The 21,597-nt window shown below is 42.1% G+C and overlaps 2 protein-coding genes across 11 annotated transcripts in view; both read left to right on the top strand.

Annotated features, from left to right (window-relative positions):
- Positions 1-11,822, top strand: part of LOC111863766 (CD151 antigen) — a 38,696-nt gene extending 26,874 nt beyond the window's left edge. For both annotated transcript variants that reach the window (XM_023850412.2, XM_023850411.1), the window contains exons 4-6: positions 6,823-6,996; positions 8,526-8,681; positions 11,356-11,822. In XM_023850412.2, the coding sequence (XP_023706180.1) occupies positions 6,823-6,996; positions 8,526-8,681; positions 11,356-11,499 (474 nt within the window). In that variant the 3' untranslated portion in view covers positions 11,500-11,822. The remainder of the gene's footprint in view (positions 1-6,822; positions 6,997-8,525; positions 8,682-11,355) is intronic.
- A 5,396-nt stretch (positions 11,823-17,218) lies between these two features.
- The window catches only part of LOC111863779 (gastrula zinc finger protein XlCGF52.1), a 13,779-nt gene continuing 9,400 nt past the window's right edge, over positions 17,219-21,597 (top strand). Inside the window, exons 1-4 of one of the 9 annotated variants that reach the window (XM_023850449.2) lie at positions 17,219-17,282; positions 18,574-18,694; positions 19,318-19,461; positions 21,039-21,155. In XM_023850449.2, the coding sequence (XP_023706217.1) occupies positions 19,324-19,461; positions 21,039-21,155 (255 nt within the window). In that variant the 5' untranslated portion in view covers positions 17,219-17,282; positions 18,574-18,694; positions 19,318-19,323. The other 8 variants (XM_023850448.2, XM_023850446.2, XM_023850447.2 and 5 more) reach the window with 8 other exon arrangements.

The raw sequence follows: 21,597 nt of genomic DNA, 5'->3' as shown, positions 1-21,597 counted from the left end.
CGCACTACGCCAAGAAGACATACGAATTTGAGACGGTGGAGGCATAGATCCACCATTCTTGACCTCGGCACTGCATGGAAGTGAGTTGTCAGCCTCACCCCCCGACCGCTGTGACCCCGGGAAAGAGCCCCGGATAGCGGGTGGGCTTTGGAGAAGAGAAAAATTGCTTGCCCTGTCGGGAATCGAATCCCGGCCTTCCATCTAGTACGTCGCTACTTTTGTAATCACGTTTGTGATGTTTTTCGGTTAGAACAGCCGTCGCGTGTTTTGTGTTTATATTATCTATGTCGGAAGGCCATACATTTTTGCCTTTGAATGTAAGAGATGATAGAAAGAAATGTTATATCATATTGCCACATTCTGAAGTTCATCAGAGTAAAAGCAGGCTGCGTTTCGTAATGAGATACCGCCCTCATAGCATTGAAAGGGTCAATGTTTGGAGGTAATAGTGACACAATGGCATTTAGGTCGGCATGGAAAATTCATTACTTCTCGATCTTCGTTGTACGTGACCTTTCAATCTGTATATACTGCGCTGAATTCTGTACGTAGTAAAACCTCGCACTGCGGGAACTTTCCGCGTCATGTAGTTGGAATTTATAAGACTCTTGTATTGCTCAACATTATCTTGTGGCAGTGAATCACGGAGAATGAAAATAACTTGAGAGAAGACTGTTATCAGTAGAAATTCGTGTCATGAGTAGGACTGCAAGATACATCCTTTTGGAACGTAAAATAAATGAAATCGTGAGAGAACCGCAAATTCCACAAATATCTGAACCTATAGAACTACACAGAAGAAATGGGAAATAAAACGTTGACAAGATGGAAGCTCTGAGGAGATTTTAAAAAGATCGTGTCAGCTAGAAGAGAAAGATTTTCCAGAAGACGTCTGAAACTACGGTAGAATTTTGATTTTTAATATCCGTAACAGGCCTCATTAGGCCTAATATTGGAAAGTGTTATGGCTGTTATGCAGTTTGCTTAGCTGTCACCATCCGTGACGTCCTTTTTGGAATCCTCTCTGTATTAGACTTAAGAGTTACTTGAGGTGGAAGCGGCAGTAAAGAATTGTCATCAATTTTGGATAACCGTCGAGTATCCACATGCTGTTGTAAATTCTTTACGGTTGACGAACTCGCAGCCTCTGACAGATGGCGGTTATTATCAAACGCCCTCGACGCATCATTTGACAAAACAGCCCCAAAGTCCGCGTCGTATGTATAAAAGCCAGTGTATGTTTGTGTGTAGTGCACACAGGCGACGCGCACTTGCATTAGACGCTGTAAAGCTTGGGTTTCCTCGGGTAGCGGTACCGTAATCAAGCGGCCGTAATATGACGGTGAATGACTTCACTAAAACTTTGTCATGGAAACCATGTTCCTTTGTTTCCATGGCAACGTTTTAGTGACGTCATTCACCGTCATATTACGTCCGCTTGATTACGGTACCGCTACCCGAGGAAACCCAAGCTTTAGACTTAGTTGAATTTTCAAAGGGCATGAACTGGAGTTGTAAATACTGCACAAGCGTGATACGAGCATATGTTTGTAGTATTTCCGAAATGCGACTCAGCCACGTGAACAGTGTAGATTGAATGCAGTTTGTAGTAGTCTTAAAGAGTATTTGAAATGTATCGTGTTTTGTTCACATCCGCTCTTGAAGTCCACTTTTATATCTGATAGGTGGAACTCGGAGCACTGTATGCGTAGACCCCACGTTATCCCTTCGGAACCCGGTGCTGATGTAAGTAATATTCACAGATTTAGTTCTTTCTGCGCAGGAAACGCAATTGTACCAATTACAAAACCCGCTCTGGTAATGCTGTCTTCGGAAATGATCGCTCTTCCGGGAATCACGTGGAACATAAATACATTGTGTCAGCATAATTCTCAGTTTCTGAATGCTGCAGCAGGTGGTACATATAGTAACCACTGTGCTTTAAACGAAGTACGTTCTCAGAACACGCTGCAGCTCTTAGAGGAGACACTGTCTAACGCTTTTTTTTTATTGCTGGTGGCGTGGGACTAAGTCCCTTGTACTGCGGCCTCTTCTGGCCTATTGTACCAGCCCCAGATGATAGGTGAGGGTGATTGTGGAGCAATTGGTGGAATGAAGATTGGCAGGGGAAACCGAAGTACTCGGAGAAAACCTGCCCCAGCGCCACTTTGTCCACCACAAATCCCACTTGACCAGGCCCCGGGATCGAACCCGGGACGCCGCAGTGGGAAGCCAGCGACTAACCGCTTGAGCTATGGCGCGGCCCCTGTCTAGCCCTTACTCGGCGTTTATGCAATAACATCGTCACGTAAAACTTGATATTGTCGAATTTCGACAGTAATTAATTGTATTCTGTTAATTATATGGGGACGTAAATGCAACGTTTAATTAAACCTCAGTTTGTAGGAAGCGAAGTTACTGGCTCACGCAATGAGTTACGAATTATACGGAAACTCCGGCAGGTACATTACCTTGGTAACTGTGGAGATAATTGGGTTCCTGAATGTACCGAAATTGGTTTCTCTCCTCTTGGAAATAAGGGGCGATATGTCTGCCCATTCTCTCACCCGTCCCCGCTGCACAATATGTGGAATCACAGACTGAAGAAAATTTCGCAAACCAGGCAGGCCCCGGTACCAATGTTGCAGAGTACACCGTTTTGTCAAGTTTCGTTTTCATTCGTAAGTTATTACGGGATCGGTAAGTACTAATTCGTGGCCGCTTTCGAGCGAATCACATATAGAGCTATACTCGGACAGACGGAGTTTTTGAATCGCTGACGTTGTGAAAGGCCGCAAAAGGAAGACGGATTTCTGTGAAAGCGTTTGTTACAATGTGATCACCGAACGAGCCCGACCCATCATGTAGTTACTGTAATAAATTTGTGTCCAGACTTTATGCAGGGTGTATAGGTTAGTGCTTTATGCATGACAGTTCCACATCATTGCCGCGCGGTGATGCAACATGTAAATAATACTTTCCGTGGTCGGCGGTGGTTAATTGGCCGGCGAGGTCTCCAGACCTCAGCCTCATGGATTATGGTGTGTGGGAATGGGATGAAAAGCCAAGTTTACGAAGTAAAAGCAAATACACGAGACGAATTGCTCCAGCTCGCATCAAGACACGTCACCATCTGCTGAAACGAACAGCAAGCGATCATCGCAGACGAACTGCAAAGTGAATCGAGGTTGAAGGTGGAATTTTCGGAAACTTTTAAGTAACTTGTTCTTTTTCTCTATTTTTGCTGTAAACCATTCATAATGATAATGTTGAAACATTAAAATGTTAGGTCGTAATTTGTTTTCCTTTATTAACACTCACAATGCTAATGTAGACAGGCATAGCTTCGTAACCATTCAGAATTGGACAAACGTTCTTACGTGAACTTTTCACTTATAGTTTCCTCTACAAGCCTATCCCGAAGTATTGACTTTTCCGCCAGACACACCCTGTGTAGACCCCAGAATTTATTTTCGGTTTAGTGATTATTAAATTAATATTTCTGATAATTCTCCCTTCCTGCGATCTTAATGATTTTCCTCAATTGTAAGGAAATAACTATTTTAAACAGGCTGCTACCTCTTCCTACCATATGTTTTTCTATTTACGATTTTTAATGATTTTTCACTTTCCACTCGATCATTTATGCCCCCAGTAGCTGGTTCAGCGTTTGTAAACACCGTAATAACGGATTCTGCCATGAGGTAAAGTGGCGAAGTAATGGGAGGTGGGAGCTCACTCCGCAGTATTAACATGTGCGGAAGTGACGGCCGCCTGTCAAGCAGGCCGCGCTACTGTGAACAGGGCCTCGCAATAGGCACGTGTCGAGCGTTCTGCAGCATATACAGTCAAGTGTTTCGACTAGTACCAAACGCTGAATCTGCCCGCAAAGCCTTCCTATAATTAGAATAAACAGCGGATGTTTCCCTAACCAGTATTAACCGCCTGGTCTTCGTAATGGAGACAGTGTCCTCTTCTTGAGGGAGTAAGTATTATTTATACGAACTTATTAATTCAGATCATGCGCAGTACAGCCCCTGCACAACTTCTGTAAATGCCTCATATAAAGGCCACATCAAACGCTTTATATATTTCACTTTCGAAACGTTTACCCTCTCTGGAACGACCTCTACCAGGAGGGCAAGTGGGCACTTCCTGGGAACCTTCTAAGCGCGACATCCCCCCGCCATCTCACTGCCACCCGACTTTTGTCTGCCCTCCTGATGTTTCAAATGGCTAATTCAGTTTGCAACGAACTGTGATCAGATTGCCTCAGCTGCTTATGTAGGAGAAAATTCTTGACCCTACCGGGACCCGAACTCCGACCCCTTGGTTGTCCAGCCCGTAACTAGTCGCTGTACCGACTACGCTATTCCCGCTCCTTATCCCATACAAAAAACTTAATGTAAAAAATCTGAATTGGAATATTGGTAAATATAAAAATTTATCCATTTTAATACGTAATTCGGTAAGGACATACGTAGTGGTAAATTGCCTGATGGTGAACTCTGCATATCTGGAACGTGTATTTGGATGTAAACAAAAATAGCCGGATATTAGACAGTTAATATCGGTTTATANGGTAGCTTTCGAAATCCCACCAAATGAGGAAGGAAAGGCAAGTATTGTCATCACGTTGCCTCACCGAGCAGGCTGCAGAAGCGGTACACTTCTAGGCGAGGTTACTGTCAGACCCGGCCGCGCCATAGCTCAGGCTGTTAGTCGCCGGCTTCCCACCGCGGCGGCCCGTGTTCGAACCCAGGTCAGGTCATGTGGGATTTGGGGTGGACAAAGTGGCACTGGGGCAGGTTTTCTCTGAGTACTTCGATTTCCTCTGCCAATTCTCATTCCACCGTCTGCGCCACACTCATCGTCTGTCGCCCTGGGCTCGTACAATAGGCCAGTTAGTGGCCAACATACCAAGTGGACTCAGTCTCACCCCACCCCAAGAAACTAAAAAAAACAAAGCACAAAAAAAACGTCATTCTCACAGCGGGGTTCATCTCGAGCCCAAGACGTTCCAGCACCTGAGAATCGAGCTGTATTTGGAGGTTGGCGAAGTAACGCGAAAACTCAGCCCGGGACGTCGGAAATTAACTTTTTTCTGCACTTTCTGAACTAACAGCCACTAAACTGAAAACTGTGTTCTGTTGTCGTGGAAACAAGGAATGCCCTCATATTTTAGCAATTTAGCGCATTGGCGAGGCAGATGGTCAGGTTCAGAAAAATTCCGCATGTCTTCGCTTGTATGCAGAACAATAGACTCGCAATGCTCACCATCATAAGGGCGAAAAATCAGATTTTAAACGAGCGCTCGTTGCGCCTTCTGTCGGAAGGGGTATCAGAAATACCACCAAAGGATATTGTCACTTCTACGATATTGCGATAAATTTGGCACTGGATATTATAAAAACCATGAGGCATAGGGGGTTAAAAGTTTACAAAGAATATTTCCTCCGTATGCTCAATAAACAAACAAAAAATATTGGAGAGTAAAAGAGAATGACAGGTTTTAGAGTTTTCAGAATTTCTGCATGAGGCACTTCTGCACTGCAGAGAGCGCGCGCGGCTCGACCTTGAGCGCGGTATTCCGTTGATATTGCAAATGGGGAGTTGTGCTCGTGTTTGTTTCCTACGAGCGTCCCGCCCCTCAATAAACTGGGTTAATGTGGTTAGGTGACCTGCGAACCCCCCTAGTAGTAACCCTCGGTTTTGAGAAGCCTTGAGAGCGTGGTAAGGCATAGAGATACAACTCCACGCGTTCGTAAACGCATCAAATAGTGGCGGTTCCATACCTCGTCCGTCTTTACTCCTCGGAGTAGTAATAAATTTTGGTGAGGAATTTTTTTTTTCTTTTTTTTTATTTATAGCTTATGTAATGACGCTCTCGCCAACTCAGACTAATAGCACTGAACTGGCGTAATGAATCGGAGAGGATATGGAAAGAAGGGTACTTGGTCTAATATGGGGCACTGAGAAATCCTACGACAGCCGGTCTGCGGGGCCCGGATCCGAGTCCAAACCTCGCGAATAAAAAAGCAGAGTTACCATCCATTCGACCGCGATGCTGATCAAGTTCAAATCCCGGTAGGTATAAGATTTTTCTCCTGCCCACGTTCTCCAGACCGGTTCTGGGGTCAACCGAGATTGTTGTCCAGTGGGTACCGGGGTCTTTTCCCATGGAGGTAAAGCGGCCAGGCCGTGAAGCTCATCACTCACCTGCAGCTAGTGCCGAGGTCAAGATCCATACGTCCTTTCTTCCCATACGTCTTCATGGCGTAGTGCTTGATCAGATGAGCACGAAAAGATTCACCTTCCTAAATTATATCGACATGTCTCAACTGTAGAGGTTATAATGTGGTAAAAGGTAAACCTGCCCCTGTAACAGGCCGTGGAGGCCCACAGGGTTGCGAGACGTTGAGGCTGACAATTTTACGCGCTGGACGCCCTTTACCCCCCACCTTAGAGAGAGAGGATGGGATGGTATGGATTGGATTGATCTCGATCAGGATAGGGACCAGTGGAGGACTCTTGTGAACACGGTAATGAACCTTCGGGTTGCATAAAATGCTGGGAAATTCTTGACTAGCTGCAGAATTGGCGGCTCTTCCAGAAGGGCTCAGCTCCGTGAGTAAGTGTGGGGTTAATGTTGAAATAGTACTTCGAGAGACAGGTGGGAACAACTGAGTTGGCCCATAATAGCGTCATTTTATAACGAATGTGATCTACGCAGAGCTGGTTGTGCGTATCTGGAGTTAGTGTCTTAGTCGTGAACGACCATTACCGTCCGTGGATACACATGATTTGTGTTCTGTGTTCCAGTACACGTTCGCGCTGCTACTCGTTTTCCTGCTGGAGGCGATGGTGGGCGTCATGTCATTCCTGTACGAGCCGCACGTCGAGGAGGAGCTGCGGCTCAACCTGAACAGCACGTTCGTAGAGAACTACAAGATGGATGACAGCAAAACGAGTGCCATCGATCTCATGCAGATTGAGGTAGTGAACTTAACTGCCAGACACACTGTGGTGTATCATCATCAGTTAGTGACGCAGACCGTAACGTCATCTCTATAACGTTACTAGATTATGTGTGCAACGTACCTTCGCATTCATTCGCCGCTGGGAAATTCAGGTGCACTGATACCTTTTTTTCCGTAGAGTCGGCTGCACTAGGTACGACGCACCCTGGTTTGCAGGGCAGTTGCGCACACGTAATAGTTCGGTGTCGCTTGACGAGCGCGCCACACGGCACTCGCGATCCTCGCAATAGGTGCCGATGGCTTGTTCACGTGCGTGGCGATATGGTTATTGCCTTGTTTGCTTGTTATGTAGGTGGGTCGCATAAAGAGCAGTGGCATCTAGCGTGCTATGCATCACAGCCAGTTTGCTGATTGGAACTTCAGTGTACTTGTTGGTAGAGCCAAACGCATTAGTTAGAAAACACGTGTCACGTGTCAGACTGCGAGTTCATTGGTCCGTTACGAGCGCTGGGAGTGGAGCGGACTATATAGAAAACACAGTCTCCCCTTTTGTTGTGTAACCTAGCAACGGACTGTTTACCAAGATTCTGTCTTCGCGGGAACTTGTTTACCAACCTGTTGCCTAGCAACTGGTATACAAGTAACATTGCTCCCTCCTTCAGGCTATTCGTCCCGAATAGCCTACAGGCGTACCGCCTCGTAGTCTTTGCCGAGGGTTTGTGCTCTTGGCATCTTCTTGTGGTTCGGTGTTTCCTATGGTGACCACTCTCCGGCCGCTCCCTCCTGAAGTGTGCTTGTCCCGAGCGGCTCACTGTTAAGGTTCCAGTAGATTCAGTGTATCTCCATTATCCCAAGTTTTGTTTTCTTTTTCCAAACGGTGGAGCCATAACTCCTGGAGTGACCGGTGTCCCCACGTCCCCAGCTCTTGCTCCTTGTGCGACCTCTTTTTCCGCTTTGGAGGTGGCCAACCCCTCCACAAGATCCTCTCCTTGATTGTTCTTAGCCCAACAGTAGATCTCGTAATTCGCTTCGCTGTCCCCCAGTCCAGTGGTCTACCTGAGAGCCTCATTAACATTTCCCATGCTTTCCCAACCTAATTTCTTCAGGCATCGTTTCTTCAGATATCGCGGCCACCCGTCCCCTAGGTCTTTCACTTCCTTTCTGCCTTCATGGTGCATCCACACTCTTTCCCTGAGCATCCGTACTCTCCAGACCCCTCGCCCAGCCTTCGCCTAGTCCACATGTTGCCTAGCAATTGGTGTACATGCAACAATATTGTAAGAAAATGGTCTTGAACTGAGTTTTCATCATTCCCATTGGATGGCTGTTGTGTTAAAGTTATTGTTTCTTCAGGTTTTTTTTTACTGGGGAATCTGATAGCCAGTTCCTCTCCTGGTTGAAGGGCAAAATGCATACAGGGTTGTTGTAACTAGTTCACCACATTCTGAAGTTTATGGATTTTCAACATGGCCATCACAATACAATTCTCTTCATTTACAGAAGTGTTGAATATTGCTGAGTCCATTGTATTATTGCTGTCTGCAGTACAAATGCTGTGGTGCGAACCAGTTTGAAGACTGGCGTTACAGCCGCTGGCAGAAGGAAAACCTGTCTGAGGGGCTGAAGGTTCCAAACTCATGCTGCAAGACCATCACCCCACAATGTGGTAAGAGTGACCACCCAAGCAACATATATTATACGGTGAGTTTACAGTATTAACTGAGATGCAACTCATCCTCTGGAAAGCCAGATTCAAACAGGCATCTACTCGTAGATGAAATATTGTGACACGAAGGATATAGTATAAAATGTTCTTACATTATGTTAATACGTATATTGTAACATAATGCACAGCTCCTCCATCTGCACTATCAGAATGCATTTTTTTTTATAAAAGCAATAAAAATAAAACTTCAAAGTCTGATAAAACATAAATTTAAGTAAGGATAAACTTTTAGTTTTAACCTAAGGTTACTGGATTGCTTTATATAAAAAGGAATCGAAATGAATCTTGTTTATGTGTGTTAAGTAATATTGCCACTTTTGTTACTAAAACAAAAATCAGTTTATCCAAGTAAAAGTATTCTCTGCTTCATCTAATATGTAAGCGGTAACAGAGCATTTTTTTTTAATTTGCTTATTGGAGGGGGGGGTAGTCCAACTGGGTCCTCTCGACACGGCGGCCATTGATTGGCCTGTTGTAGCCTGCCCCAGGTGATATGATGATGGAGAATTTGGTGGAATGAAGATTGGCAGGGGAAACGTAAGTACTTGGAGAAAACCTGTCCCAGTGCCACTTTGTCCACCATAAATCCCACTTGACCAGACCCGGGATCGAACCCGGGCCGCCGTGGTGGGAAGCCAACGACTAACTGCTTGAGCTATGGTGCGGCCAGTAACAGTGCGTTGAAATGAATCTGCAGATGAACTGTACCTCTCAATGCTGTGCTGACTGTGTGTCCGCAGCTTGTGGACTCTCACTCTTAGACTCCCCTGTCAGTGACTAAGCTTCTGAGAAGAGGAGACTAATCCAACTTAACCATCTGGTGCAGATAATGAAGTATCAATTTAAATGTCAAATGGAAATCCTTGAGTAACACTATACATTCACTCTCCCACATGCCTTCACAGCATAGTGCTTAGTTAAGCACAGGAACACCTTTACCTTACAGTATACGTACAGCCGATTTACCTTAATTGACGAAAGTTGTTATTGGAATTGAAGCAGAAATGGGCTCTTCATACCGGAAGAAGCCCATTATTTGTAGTATGGTTATGAAGGCAATATAAGGGTTTCATATTGTTTTCTGAATATACAGTGATTATTCTTCGAACCACATTCAACCCTTTGCATGATATATATATTGTCGCGTATTGGGCGTATATCGCGACAAATAACTTCACGCCGTATTTTATATAGCGAACTTTATTCCACATTCGCACTTACAATCACCCAAATTACAGATTAACGATTACTGCTATCTGCAGTATCACAAATAGTACACTCCAAATGCCACAATACAACTGACTGGTTGCTGGCTAACTCGGAACTAAAGTAGCTCGAGGACTGACTCGGAGGTAGCTCGAGAACTAACTGTGAATAGCCTTCGCTGCTCCTCATGTAGCCTCAATCAGACAATGCAGAAAACGGCCACATAATAAGCACCCTTGTAGCCTGGCGCTGTGTTGCTAGGAACACTAGCGGTAGTAACCGCTGTTACCACCATCGTCTCTCGCAATCCTGTTTACCCGTGCTGCCCTNGCCACTTCTGCTTTCTCTCTAGAACACCAACTGTCCCCACTTCCTTACCTCAGAATGTCCGCTATCCTTTACATGCTTCCATATGTAGAGTCACTAGTGGAGATTGTGTTGATAATTATAAAATCTATTGATATTCTGACAAATAGACCCATTGCTAGGGAACGATTCGTTAAACGCTTTCCAGCATCAATGAATACATAGGCAACAGTTGGTCAACTTCCGTAGCTATGCAGCAACACTGTAAATACAGCAATAGAGGAAGCGGTGTTTTCTGTGTGGTTTGCATATATCCATTGCTGGGAAATGGATGGGTTTTCAGTGGGTCCACCTCAAAACTATATAAGTAGTACAGGACAGACTCAAATCAGAATGAGAATGGAGTGAGTCCTCTTCAGTCGAAGAAGAAGGGTATGCCTAAAGATTGATATTGAGTTATTATAATCAATGGTGATTATGAGTAATGTACAGACTGTTAATAAATCTGATCATCCAATCCAAAACCCATTATTATTATTTAGTCACGGAGACATAAGCACAGCACAATATATATCTATGCATAATTTCTTCTCCTATAGATGCGCACTATCTGAATTACATCAGACATAACTTCAGAATTTCCCGCCATCACCGTATGTACAGTCTTTAATTTGCAAAAAAGTGTCCTACAGTATGTAAGTAAGGTATGCCAGGGACAAGAGCATGAATAAGTCTGTGTGTGAGGATTGATTCTGTGAATAAATGGAATGGAAGAGATCCAGTTTCTTATCCTTTGCCTCCTCCTAGATCATCGTCTCTTGTTCTCCACTCATTTTATTCTAGTCCTCATCTTACTCCTACTGTGTCTTCTTTGTTCTATTTTCCCTTTTCATTTATCGTTTTGTTATTTTTTAATTCATTTTCATTAAGTGATACATTCAGGATTAAAAGTAGCCCTACATTCACTGCTCTTGGCACAGTTAATCATCTGTTCCCTTTGCCAGGTATCACAGATTATGTGTGTGGCCACTGTATTGCTATCTTTCAGCCTGTAAGTTAATGTTCTTAACAGACACATGCTTCTAAAATGCCTGTACTGATCTAACAGGTGACTGTAACTGTTTTTGTTGTGCCCAGGGATGCAGGCACAGGCTAGCAGATGAGATCAGGGATCACCTCATCATCTTGAGTGCTGTGGGGCTTGGAATCTGTGTGCTGCAGATCTTTGGCATGATCTTTTCATGTTGCCTTTACATCAAGCTAAAGGATGTGGTCAACTGAGCTCTGAACTGAATGTACATATGTACATACAAATAAACAGTAGGTGGGTCACATGAGGAGGTGACTGTCGAATCTCATTCGTCTTTATGATAATCATGTATATAAAGCTGTGTGTAACTTATTGATGTAAAACAAAACAACGGTATTTCACAATCTACAGAGGCCAGAACTTAATCCAGTACTATGTAACTTAGAGAACAATGTTAATATTAATATAAGTGTTTATGTAACCATCTTAGTACTTGGTCCCAGTTAAACACTTTGTGTGATACCAAACTTAAAATACTGTAAATGTGAAAATATAATTTAAGTGTAACATGTGATTGTTAGTTGGGAGTTTTTAAGGGGATAACTGGTGTTACCATTTGTCTCCAGTAACAGAACGCAAAGTTCCAACACAGCTTACGCAAAAGTCCACCACAAGCCTGTTCCTTCACAACATATATTTTACATCGGTTGTAAAATTATTCTTTACTCTACTCTTTGATGGTCTTAGTTGGTTTCTTTTCAGTGGCTTTCCATGAAAGAGACTTAATCCTTTTGAATGTCACAAACTCAGTATATCAGCTTGGTATACTTTTGTTAAATCTTCACAGTCATACAAATTGGCTTAGTGTGAATCACTTAATATAGCATAGATAGCATGAAAGGTGATGTGCGACTGGTGACAGGGAAGAACAGACTTCTGTCCTTTGCACACCTGTGTTTGATGGAGTGGTGATCTGAGGACGTATTGTGAATATTTCTGTGCAAAAGCATTTATCCCAAGCAGCTTTGACATTTCTAGTAGGTACTATGGCAGGGCGTGACAGTCAAAGGGTTAAGCTACATGTCTAGCCTATCACAACCATGCCGACAATACTGGGAGAGGTGTACAAGTATCAGGTTCTTTGATACGTAATATATTCACTTCTGTGCTTCATCTCTCAAGTCGGCAGATTTTTCTGTACAGCTGGGTGGTTTATGTATGCAGGGGAAATGACTACATTTAAAAGACGAGTATTTTATTGGACAGTCACTTTTACAATCACAAGTACAATTATTCCACTTATAATGCCCTTTAGATGTTTCTTCTTAAATGTTATAACTTCTTGCACCACTGGTCTTGGTGAAGTATCGGTAATCTTTGTGTAATCTCTTCTTTATAATCTTTTTGTATCATTTTGTGTCTTGGCTCGTTGTAATCTCTTCTTGTCACTTGTATCTCAGATCATTGTAATCATCACTTTGTATCTCATAAACTTGTCTTAATTTGGACATGATATTCCCTTACACCCTACCTTCAGATGGGCTAGAAGACACTTGTCCAAGGGTTCATTTCACGTGTTCTTTCCGCTGGTAGCTTGCGTTTTGTTTCGTTGTAGTGGTAACTTCAATAGTTAGGTAGTGTATTTTGTCATTACGAGTTTCCTAGCCATTGTCATGCAACTGCCTCAAACAGTTTGTTACTTAGGTTTGCTAGTGTTCTGATTCCAAGGCATTGCAGTGGAAACACTGGTCATTGCCTAGGAAATCAGCTGTGATCTCATCAACCATTCCGGCTTTCTGGTGGCATGCCACATTCCTTCCTCCTAAAGGTCATTCTTCACGAACAGCCTAATGGTGTGTCACCGTTTTTCCGAGTGCTACCTCCACTCCCTCCTTAAAGGATGCATGTCCCGAGCAGCTCCGTGGTAGGGCACGAGGCGGTATAGGTGTACTACCAACATCCTTGACCTAGTGTTTTTCTGGATTCTGCATGCCACGTCATTCATCCGGGTGACTACCTTGTTAAGGCCTTCCCATGAGGATTGAAGTTTCGGTGATTTCCCTTTTCTGCAGGCTGGGCGATAGAGCCACACACTGTTGCCCTCGTGGTAACCTGCGGAGTTTGCCAGTTTATTGTACCAAGTTTCAATCCAGTCACTGGCAAGCTTTAGGTGTTGCCAGGCTTAATTGTGGATGTCGTGTAGGTGGTCCACTAAGTCTGTCTCATAATCGATTGTGGGTAGTTCCTTGTCTGGGTGTACCCCAAACAGCAGGTCACAGGGCAGTTCGAGTTCTCGTCCGAACACCAGGCTAGTTGGGGTCACATCCGTAGTGTTGTGAGTGGATGCCTTGTAAGCTAGTAGAAAGAAGGGCAATCTCTCATCCCATGTGACAGTATTAGCATGGGTAAAATCTGCATATAAGAAGTGAAATTGGTGTTTGAATTAAGTAATATTGAACAACCATGTAGCTTAGATTCTCTACACAGTTCAAGAGTAAGGACCATAGCCTAATTAGGCCAGCCAACATCCATGAATCTATTCTTAAGCATCACATGTTATCACCTACCTGGAATCTCTGTGAGTGCAGGTTAACTCGTCATGAGTTCTGGCATAACAATTGGCATGTTGAAAGATCAGCGTTTTCTGTAGTTGGGTTGAGACACCATGCTACAAGGTGGAAGGTCTTGGGTTCGATTCCCGATGTTACTGGATTTTTCATGTGACTTACTAGCGTAATTGGTTGACACACTATGCAACAACCTGGAAGGTCTGAGGTTTGAGTCCTGATGAGGTGATTTTTTTTCAATTTAGCTAATCATTCCAGCCACAGTATGGCCCTGGGGTCGACTCAGCCTGTAACAGAAATAAGTACCAGGAATCTTCCTAGGGATAAAGGGCGGCCTCCGCATAAGGCTGACAACCTTACCACCATCTTTGAGCTGATTATCTAGAGAAAATGTGGGAACCTCGACGTCTCACAGCCATATGGGCCTGCACGTCCTGTTACAGGGATAGCTTTGCCTTTTACCTACTACTTCCAGCTGCGCTATGGCCCTGGGTTCGACTAAGCCTGTACCAGAAATGGGTACCAAGTATCTTCCTTTGAGTAAAGGGCGGCCAGCACTGAATGCCGATAACCACACTGCTGTCTGTGAACCAATTGTCTAGAAAATATGGGAGCCTCGACATCTCAACTTTATGGGCCTCCACAGCCCCGTTACAGGGCTAACTTTAATTTTTTACCCCTTCTCTCAGCGAAACGAACACTACACTTTCAGAAAAACTCAGGTGGTCCATGGAATTGAATGAAATTATGGTCATGGCTAACAGCGAGGCCCGAAATCTAGAATGTCCTTGATGGAGGTCAGCAGCAAATTAATGCTTGCTGTGCTTATATGGTCGTCATCAGTGTATACCTCACTGCATGGTAAAGAAATGTTAAGTACATAATTATAGCTAATACCATATTATACTTAAAAAATATCTTATACCTACACGTATGCTTTTACATTACAGATATAAGAGGCAAGAAATTAGAAGAAGATGAAGGTTCACAAATATATGAACATAGTTACCATTTGTAACAGTTATACAAACAATTTAAATTAAAATATACATAGTTAGTTCCCCCTCCAAAAAGTGAACATAACACACTAGGGAACCATTTAGTTCACTATTTATGTATATTTTATAAAATTTCAATTATATAATTTCGAAAAAGTAATTTTGTATATTCACCCCTGAACATGTAGAAGATGTAGACTGGATCAATTTTTATATAATTTTCATAAACGTACGTTAATGGTTTTATTCATGCACACCTAATGGTCGAAAGAGGCCAAAACACAGTGTATGATTAATAAACTGATATATTGTTTTCGCTTGATCTCAGATTATTATGCAATAATCAAAACGTGTGACGGTACAAAAACTTCAGTATACAGGGTAATTCATAAGTCCCTCTTGAACCTCGACAATAATTTAGGCACCCATTACCCCTAATCTGAAAGTCAGTTGTATGGCATGAATAAGTTAAGATTATGTTTGTGTGACATGACTGATTAAAACTGCATTTTCTCTCTTATATGATAGGTATTTAGAAGTTAAATCTGAAGTTGTGCCTTTTGAAGATCTCTATTGTAATATCTTTATTTTGTTTCATAAATTTATACATCGATGATTAATGGCTCTTCTGACCATTTCTCCAACTGCCACGACATGTGGTTTATGATCCAGGTGGTTATATTGCACACGTTGTTCCTTATATGTTGTATTTGTCATCGTTATTGGTTGAAATGGGTCTGTTTTGCTAATTATATTTCCATTTTCATTATATTTTGTCCAGCTGTTTAGCAAATTTTTGGCAGTTATGCATTCACTGAACTGTCATTCGTAGCCTACGGTATTTTAATGGTGCATATAAGATGACAGCATTGTTAATTGAGCTTTTTATTGTCTAATTATATGTGTACACCCTCTTCATATTTTTTTCCTTAATATTCACTGTAAGTAATGGCTGCTTTCACTATGCTTCTTGTTTCAGTTGCTTTCTTCTTGTTTGTCTCTGGCACACTTTATCACAAATGTACCATAATTTCATTTGGGTTTGGCTCATTCGATTTTCTTTTTTAATTTTGAAGAAATAAATATACACAAAAATGGCTTGGGCAATGCCCATATGTCCCTCTGTAGCACATTTGACTTGGAATAGGTATCAGTGGCAGACACTTGCGAAATAAGTGAATTTTTGTTTTCCAAATTATGCAGGCGATATATTATATGAATTTGCCACTATAATAACTCCTCAAGAAGAAGACTGCTACACTGCTACACGAGCTGATCACCTGCCCAAGGAGTCCTAGCGAATGTGTAAGATCTAGAAAAACCGAAGTGAACGGAGAAGTTCATGGAGGTTGGCCTAGGCCCACTGCGGCTGTAGTGCCAAGAAAAAAAAGAGTACTGATAGCGACTGTTTTATCGAAGGATTTTTTCAACATCGGGCTTTGTATTTTACACTTGACCCATTAAGAACATTGATGGCAATAATCATATCACGTTACTGACGTGTCCATTCATATTCTGCACTCACGCATACGCGTACGTTTCAATCAGCTGGATAATTTGTGAGAGAGTGAGTGTGCGTGAGTGTGTGTGAGAGTGTGTGCGAGTGAGTGAGTGAGTGTGCGCGCGCAAGAGATCCATGGAGTATTCTGACCATTCTGACTCTGCCTCTGTAGTTTACGTAGTACTAGTAATGATCCGTGGATGCGGCCAATTGGATTTTCTTTTTCTCTCTCTTCTCTTGAATTTTCTTTCAAGTTTACCCACCATCAGCTTTCCTAAACACAAGTATTCTATATATGTTATAGTTCAAATATCCATTGCATATCAGTAAGGGGATGTTGAATTGATGTAAATGAAATGTTCTTATTTTACAGGCACTGGTGAGAAACTTTTTCCCAATAAATAATGTTGCAACCTGATATCTTGTACTGCAGAGGTTCTTACTCCGTTGTTTGTTTTCGAACTGAGTTTGATATCATTTAACTCATGCCCCTCCAGATGGTTTTGAGGGAAGTGATATCGAACTCTGTTCAAAAAAAAACAAAAACAATGAAATAACCTCTGCAGTACAAGAGGCCAGGGTTGCAGTATTATTTATTGGGAGAAAGTTTCTCACCAGTGCCTGTAAATGAAATGTTCATATTTTACATCAATTATTATTTCAAGCTGTCTGTGTGAACCATTGATTTTTTGGGAGGGAGCAGTACACGTATGCTGGTGGTATGATAGCATGCTTTCTTACCGACGGGGTAGGTGGTATGATAGCATACACTCTTACCGACCGAGCTCTCGGCACTGGCGGCAATCAATTTGCGGCAATAGAGTTGCCTCCGGCACTGTGGCAGCAGTGATGCTTCATGACGTCACGGCGGTTATGTTGCCCGCCAATAGAATTGAGTTGCACCCCCGTGTATTGGATACTACCACATATTACAACTTGATTGAACAAGCAATCGTGCAATTAAATGGGTGTGTCCATGTACAGGAATATGTAATGTTCATATCATACATTAGCGAATAGCATTAATGTTAATAGACCGGTAGAAGGTGTGATATTTGTGCGTACTCTGGTTTCATTTGCCATTTTTTTTTATTTTATTTTATGCTGAGCGACACACTGTTAAAACTGCATGCGTTATAGTAGTACAACATTCATTATTCGCCGGCTGGGGAGCATTATCATTGTATTGTTATCAAAGCTGGTTATGTTATTGGTTAAGTTATGCGCAGGATTATGAATAGAAGCTGTATAATGCTACTTTTATGCCGTTCGTATTTGACAGGTTGTAGTATTTGTGATTTCGTTGATCCAGGTCTGTCACACTGGAAATGTTATAAAAGGTTATAAACTCCGTCCACTGTAACTGATAAATCTTTCATCCTTGACATGTGAGTGGGGAGTGTGGAGGCCATGCAGTGAGTCCTGTACCTATCTATTAGTCATAGTGCCAGAGCACCATCATGCATGTACCACTTTTGTGGTCTTTATGCCAGCAAAACATCTTCTATTAGCTCTGGCAGATCACATAACAGGAAAACTTAGTAGTGGCCTGTAAGCTGGTGTGGAAAAATTTGGGCCTACCAGACAGATGTCAGTAATTCCTGCCAAGGCATTAATGCTGAACTGCTGCTGGTATCTAGAGTGGATTACACCATAAGGATTCTCTTCTTCGCATTGGTGTTTGTTGTGAATATTGATAATTCTATCTGTACCAAAACCTGCCTCATATGTAAAGAGTGCTCTTAAAACGAAGAGATGCTCAGCAATTTGTTGAGCGAAACATGCTTAAAAGTTCTCTTGCACTGGAAAATCAGCTATAACTCACAGATTAAATGTTTCTAGGCACATGATGATATGGACGTTCTTCTTACTTTGGTATGTGGAATTTGTGTCCAAAGTTTGTCCGCACCTTTCAGTTACATTCAGTCCAGTGATCTATTTCTGTCCATTATTTACATTACTGGCAACCCCCCCATTTCAGATTTACCATCATAATCTCAAAATGTTGCACCGTATGTGTGATTTTTAGCAGACAAAAGAGTTATGCAAAATTTGCATATGTGCTTGTGAAGTATATTTAATAGATTGCATATTTTTGTATCAGACTGAGAACTAAATATCACGTATTGTGGCCACATATTGTTCTACAGCCTACAGGCATATAAACTAAACAGAAGTTGATTATATCTTTGAAGATATGTTATGTATAATGGTTTGAAGGATCATATGTTAACTGTTGCTTTGTCGCTCACACCGCAGATGTTCTTGCTGCTGTGATGTTACTATATTATGAAGTTACGAAGTACAATAGTGAGCCGAGCTGTGTTGATTAGATGTTACTGAGGGGTGAAGACTTAGTATTGTGATCCTAACTCAGCATGTAAGTTAAGAAAATGTGCAGAATATTACGTAGCAATATTGTATGAACAGTATAAAATCTGATAAATTGTAGTAGCCATGAATTTTGAGTAATTTTATGGCATATATGAATGTGTGTGTTCAAATTGCAGAATTTTTAGTTTCAAAGTTTGAATAGCATCCAAGCCCTAGCTTATCAATATAATGATTAGCATTTCACATTCATAATTCAGATGTTATTGGTTCCAGTTCTTTGTAGAGGCTGTCTGTTCTGACTTGACATAAATTTTTGGAGGTTTGTTTTTGTGTGTGTTTTTTCTTTCTTTTTCTCAATCCTTCTAAGTGAATGCTAGAGTACCTGTTTCATATAATTCACAATGCTCTAGTCATATTCTGGTACATATGGTAGTGTAGCTTATTGAGGCACTATGCTACAAGCCGGATGGTCATGGATTTGATTCCCGATGAGGTCATTGGATTTTTTAGTTGACATAATACTTCCAACTGCACTATGGCCCTGGGGTCAACTCAGCCTCTAACAGAAATGAGTATCATGACTACTTTATATTTTTGCCTTTTTATTAACTCTAATTGCAGTCAAGCGAAATGAATAATGTCCCTAACCAGGCCGTACGTCTTTTGCAGCACGACATGGACATCATAAAAGTGGAGCCTGCTTCAGATGAAGAGACACATCCTGTATCTTCACAGAATGCATATTACATGACAGATGGAAAGCAAAATTATCCTGTACATGCAGAATTCTTTGTTGTAAAGAGTGAAACTGAGGTGAGTTCTGCATATAAAACTGCCTGAGTACAAATTGTCAATGAACAATTCAAATTTGCCTGAGTACAATTCTGTTGGTACAGTAGGCACTGGTTGATAAGATAGTGTATTGTAGTTTTTATGGACTAGGGTTAAAGAAAGTAGGGAGGACCAAGGACTAGTGACCTGGCAATCCCCAACCCTGTCAGGATAAAGTGGTCTTGACCTTGCGGTCCTAGAAGGTGAATAAGGTATCCTAATCCTGCTAGAAGAGGCAAGCTCAACCTGATTCCTTTAACAGTGTATATATTTTAATGTCGGACGAAATAAACACAAGTGAATTTTGTTACCTGAAATACAAAGAAATTAGGAGCAACTTCCATCTGTGCCAAAATAGCAATTTATCCTACTTACAGCATTGCTAAGGCTGTGCCATAGCTCAGGCGGTTAGTCGCTGGCTTCCCACCATGGCAGCCTGGGTTCGATCCCGGCTCTGGTCAAGTGGGATTTGTGGTGGACAAAGTAGCGCTGGGGCAGGTTTTCTCTGAGTACTTTGGTTTCCCCTGCCAATCTTCATTCCACCAATTGCTCCACATTCACCCTCACCTATCATCTGAGGCTGGTACAGTAGGCCAGAAGTGGCCGCAGTACAAGGGATTTAGTCCTACCCCACTAGCAGTAAAAAAATAATACAACATTGCTACTTCTTTTCAGCACTTGACTGCTGCCAAACCTATTTTTCTTCTCATAGTTGTGACTCAGGCCATAATCTATATATAGAGGAAACACATCCTGCTAGATTACAAATTGTGGCATTACAGACTGTACCTTAACAATAAATAAGAAGCTCTTTGAACTAGAGTTCACATGTGCACAAACTAAAGTTTGAGCTTTTTTGGTAAATGTTCTTGCTCCACAGATTATCAAGAGCTGGAAGATGCCAAATTTATTTCCATAATTATTGATTTATCTAATCACAAAGAAACTGAACTGGTTCCCATTTTGGTACACTAGTTTGTTCCACGTCATATAGTAAAATAAAAATATTTGAATTCATTAACTTGTCTGGGGAATCTTCTGCACAGTTAACTGAGCATATTTGTGCTCTTGAAGATTCCTGACTGACAGATACTATAGTATCACTCAGAAGGTAATACTTCACAAATATCAGTGGACCAAAGAAATGGGGAAAATATTGTCTTTGAAAGGCTGAGAAGTAAAATAAGAAGAGACTTGTGAGCTGTACAGTACGCAGTGTCATGCAGACAGCAGCACATTTTGCCTGTTGTATAACTTAACGTGAACAAGAAAACGATCCCATTTTTTAGTTAAATGTGGGATCACTACCTACAGCATGAGGTGCATAGTTGTATTTATGGATGTGAATGGGTTAAAAAGCTCAGTTTATTAAACATACAATATGGGCAGCGGTGATCCATTCTCAGAAAGCATATTGAGATCTTTGTCTTTTCACTCATATGCCCAATCCATTCTGAGCTTGTCTTACTCTGATAGGTATCCCAATATGCAATAGGATTTAAGTCTCTGTTTATTGTTGAAGTAATTGAGTGTAATAAGACAATGGACCTGATTTACAGAACATGTTCATGAAGGAGGAGGAAGGCAGTTCATGCTCTGGGTCACAGCAGATGTCATCTGTGGATGATGGGATCAGCGATATCAAACAGCAGACACTTCTTGTACCTGAGGTCATTGTGAGTTGCTCTGTGTTTGTGTCCTTTGTTTTTACTGTTGGTAATCTGCTGCTTCTGTTAATTCTGACTGTGAAATTTATATATACAGGGTGTCCCAGGAGGAATGTGCCAAACTTCGGGAGGGTGTTCCTTATGTTAAAGTATGCCGATATAACCCAAAACACCTATGTCCAAAGTTGAACGGTTACGGAGATAATGGCCCAAGAAAAGTGTGGTCTTCTGGCAGGTCCAAGCACTGTACCTCGCTGTACCTCTCAGCTGAGAGCCCTTATCTATGTTTGTCCTTGAGTGCGATGATACTCCCTAGCCGTGCTTATGTAGTTGGCTCATACCAGAACGCGCAGTCAGCACGTTACGTCATCGCTCGCCAGTCATGTGTTATGTATACTGCTTGGAAACCTAAGGACAATTATGACATGGCGAGCGAGTATTTTGTACTTCA

Source organism: Cryptotermes secundus, unplaced genomic scaffold, assembly GCF_002891405.2.
Source record: "Cryptotermes secundus unplaced genomic scaffold, Csec_1.0 scaffold572, whole genome shotgun sequence".
NCBI lineage: Eukaryota > Metazoa > Arthropoda > Insecta > Blattodea > Kalotermitidae > Cryptotermes > Cryptotermes secundus.
Note: the sequence above shows the minus strand (reverse complement) of the source record. Positions and strands in the feature narration are given on the sequence as shown.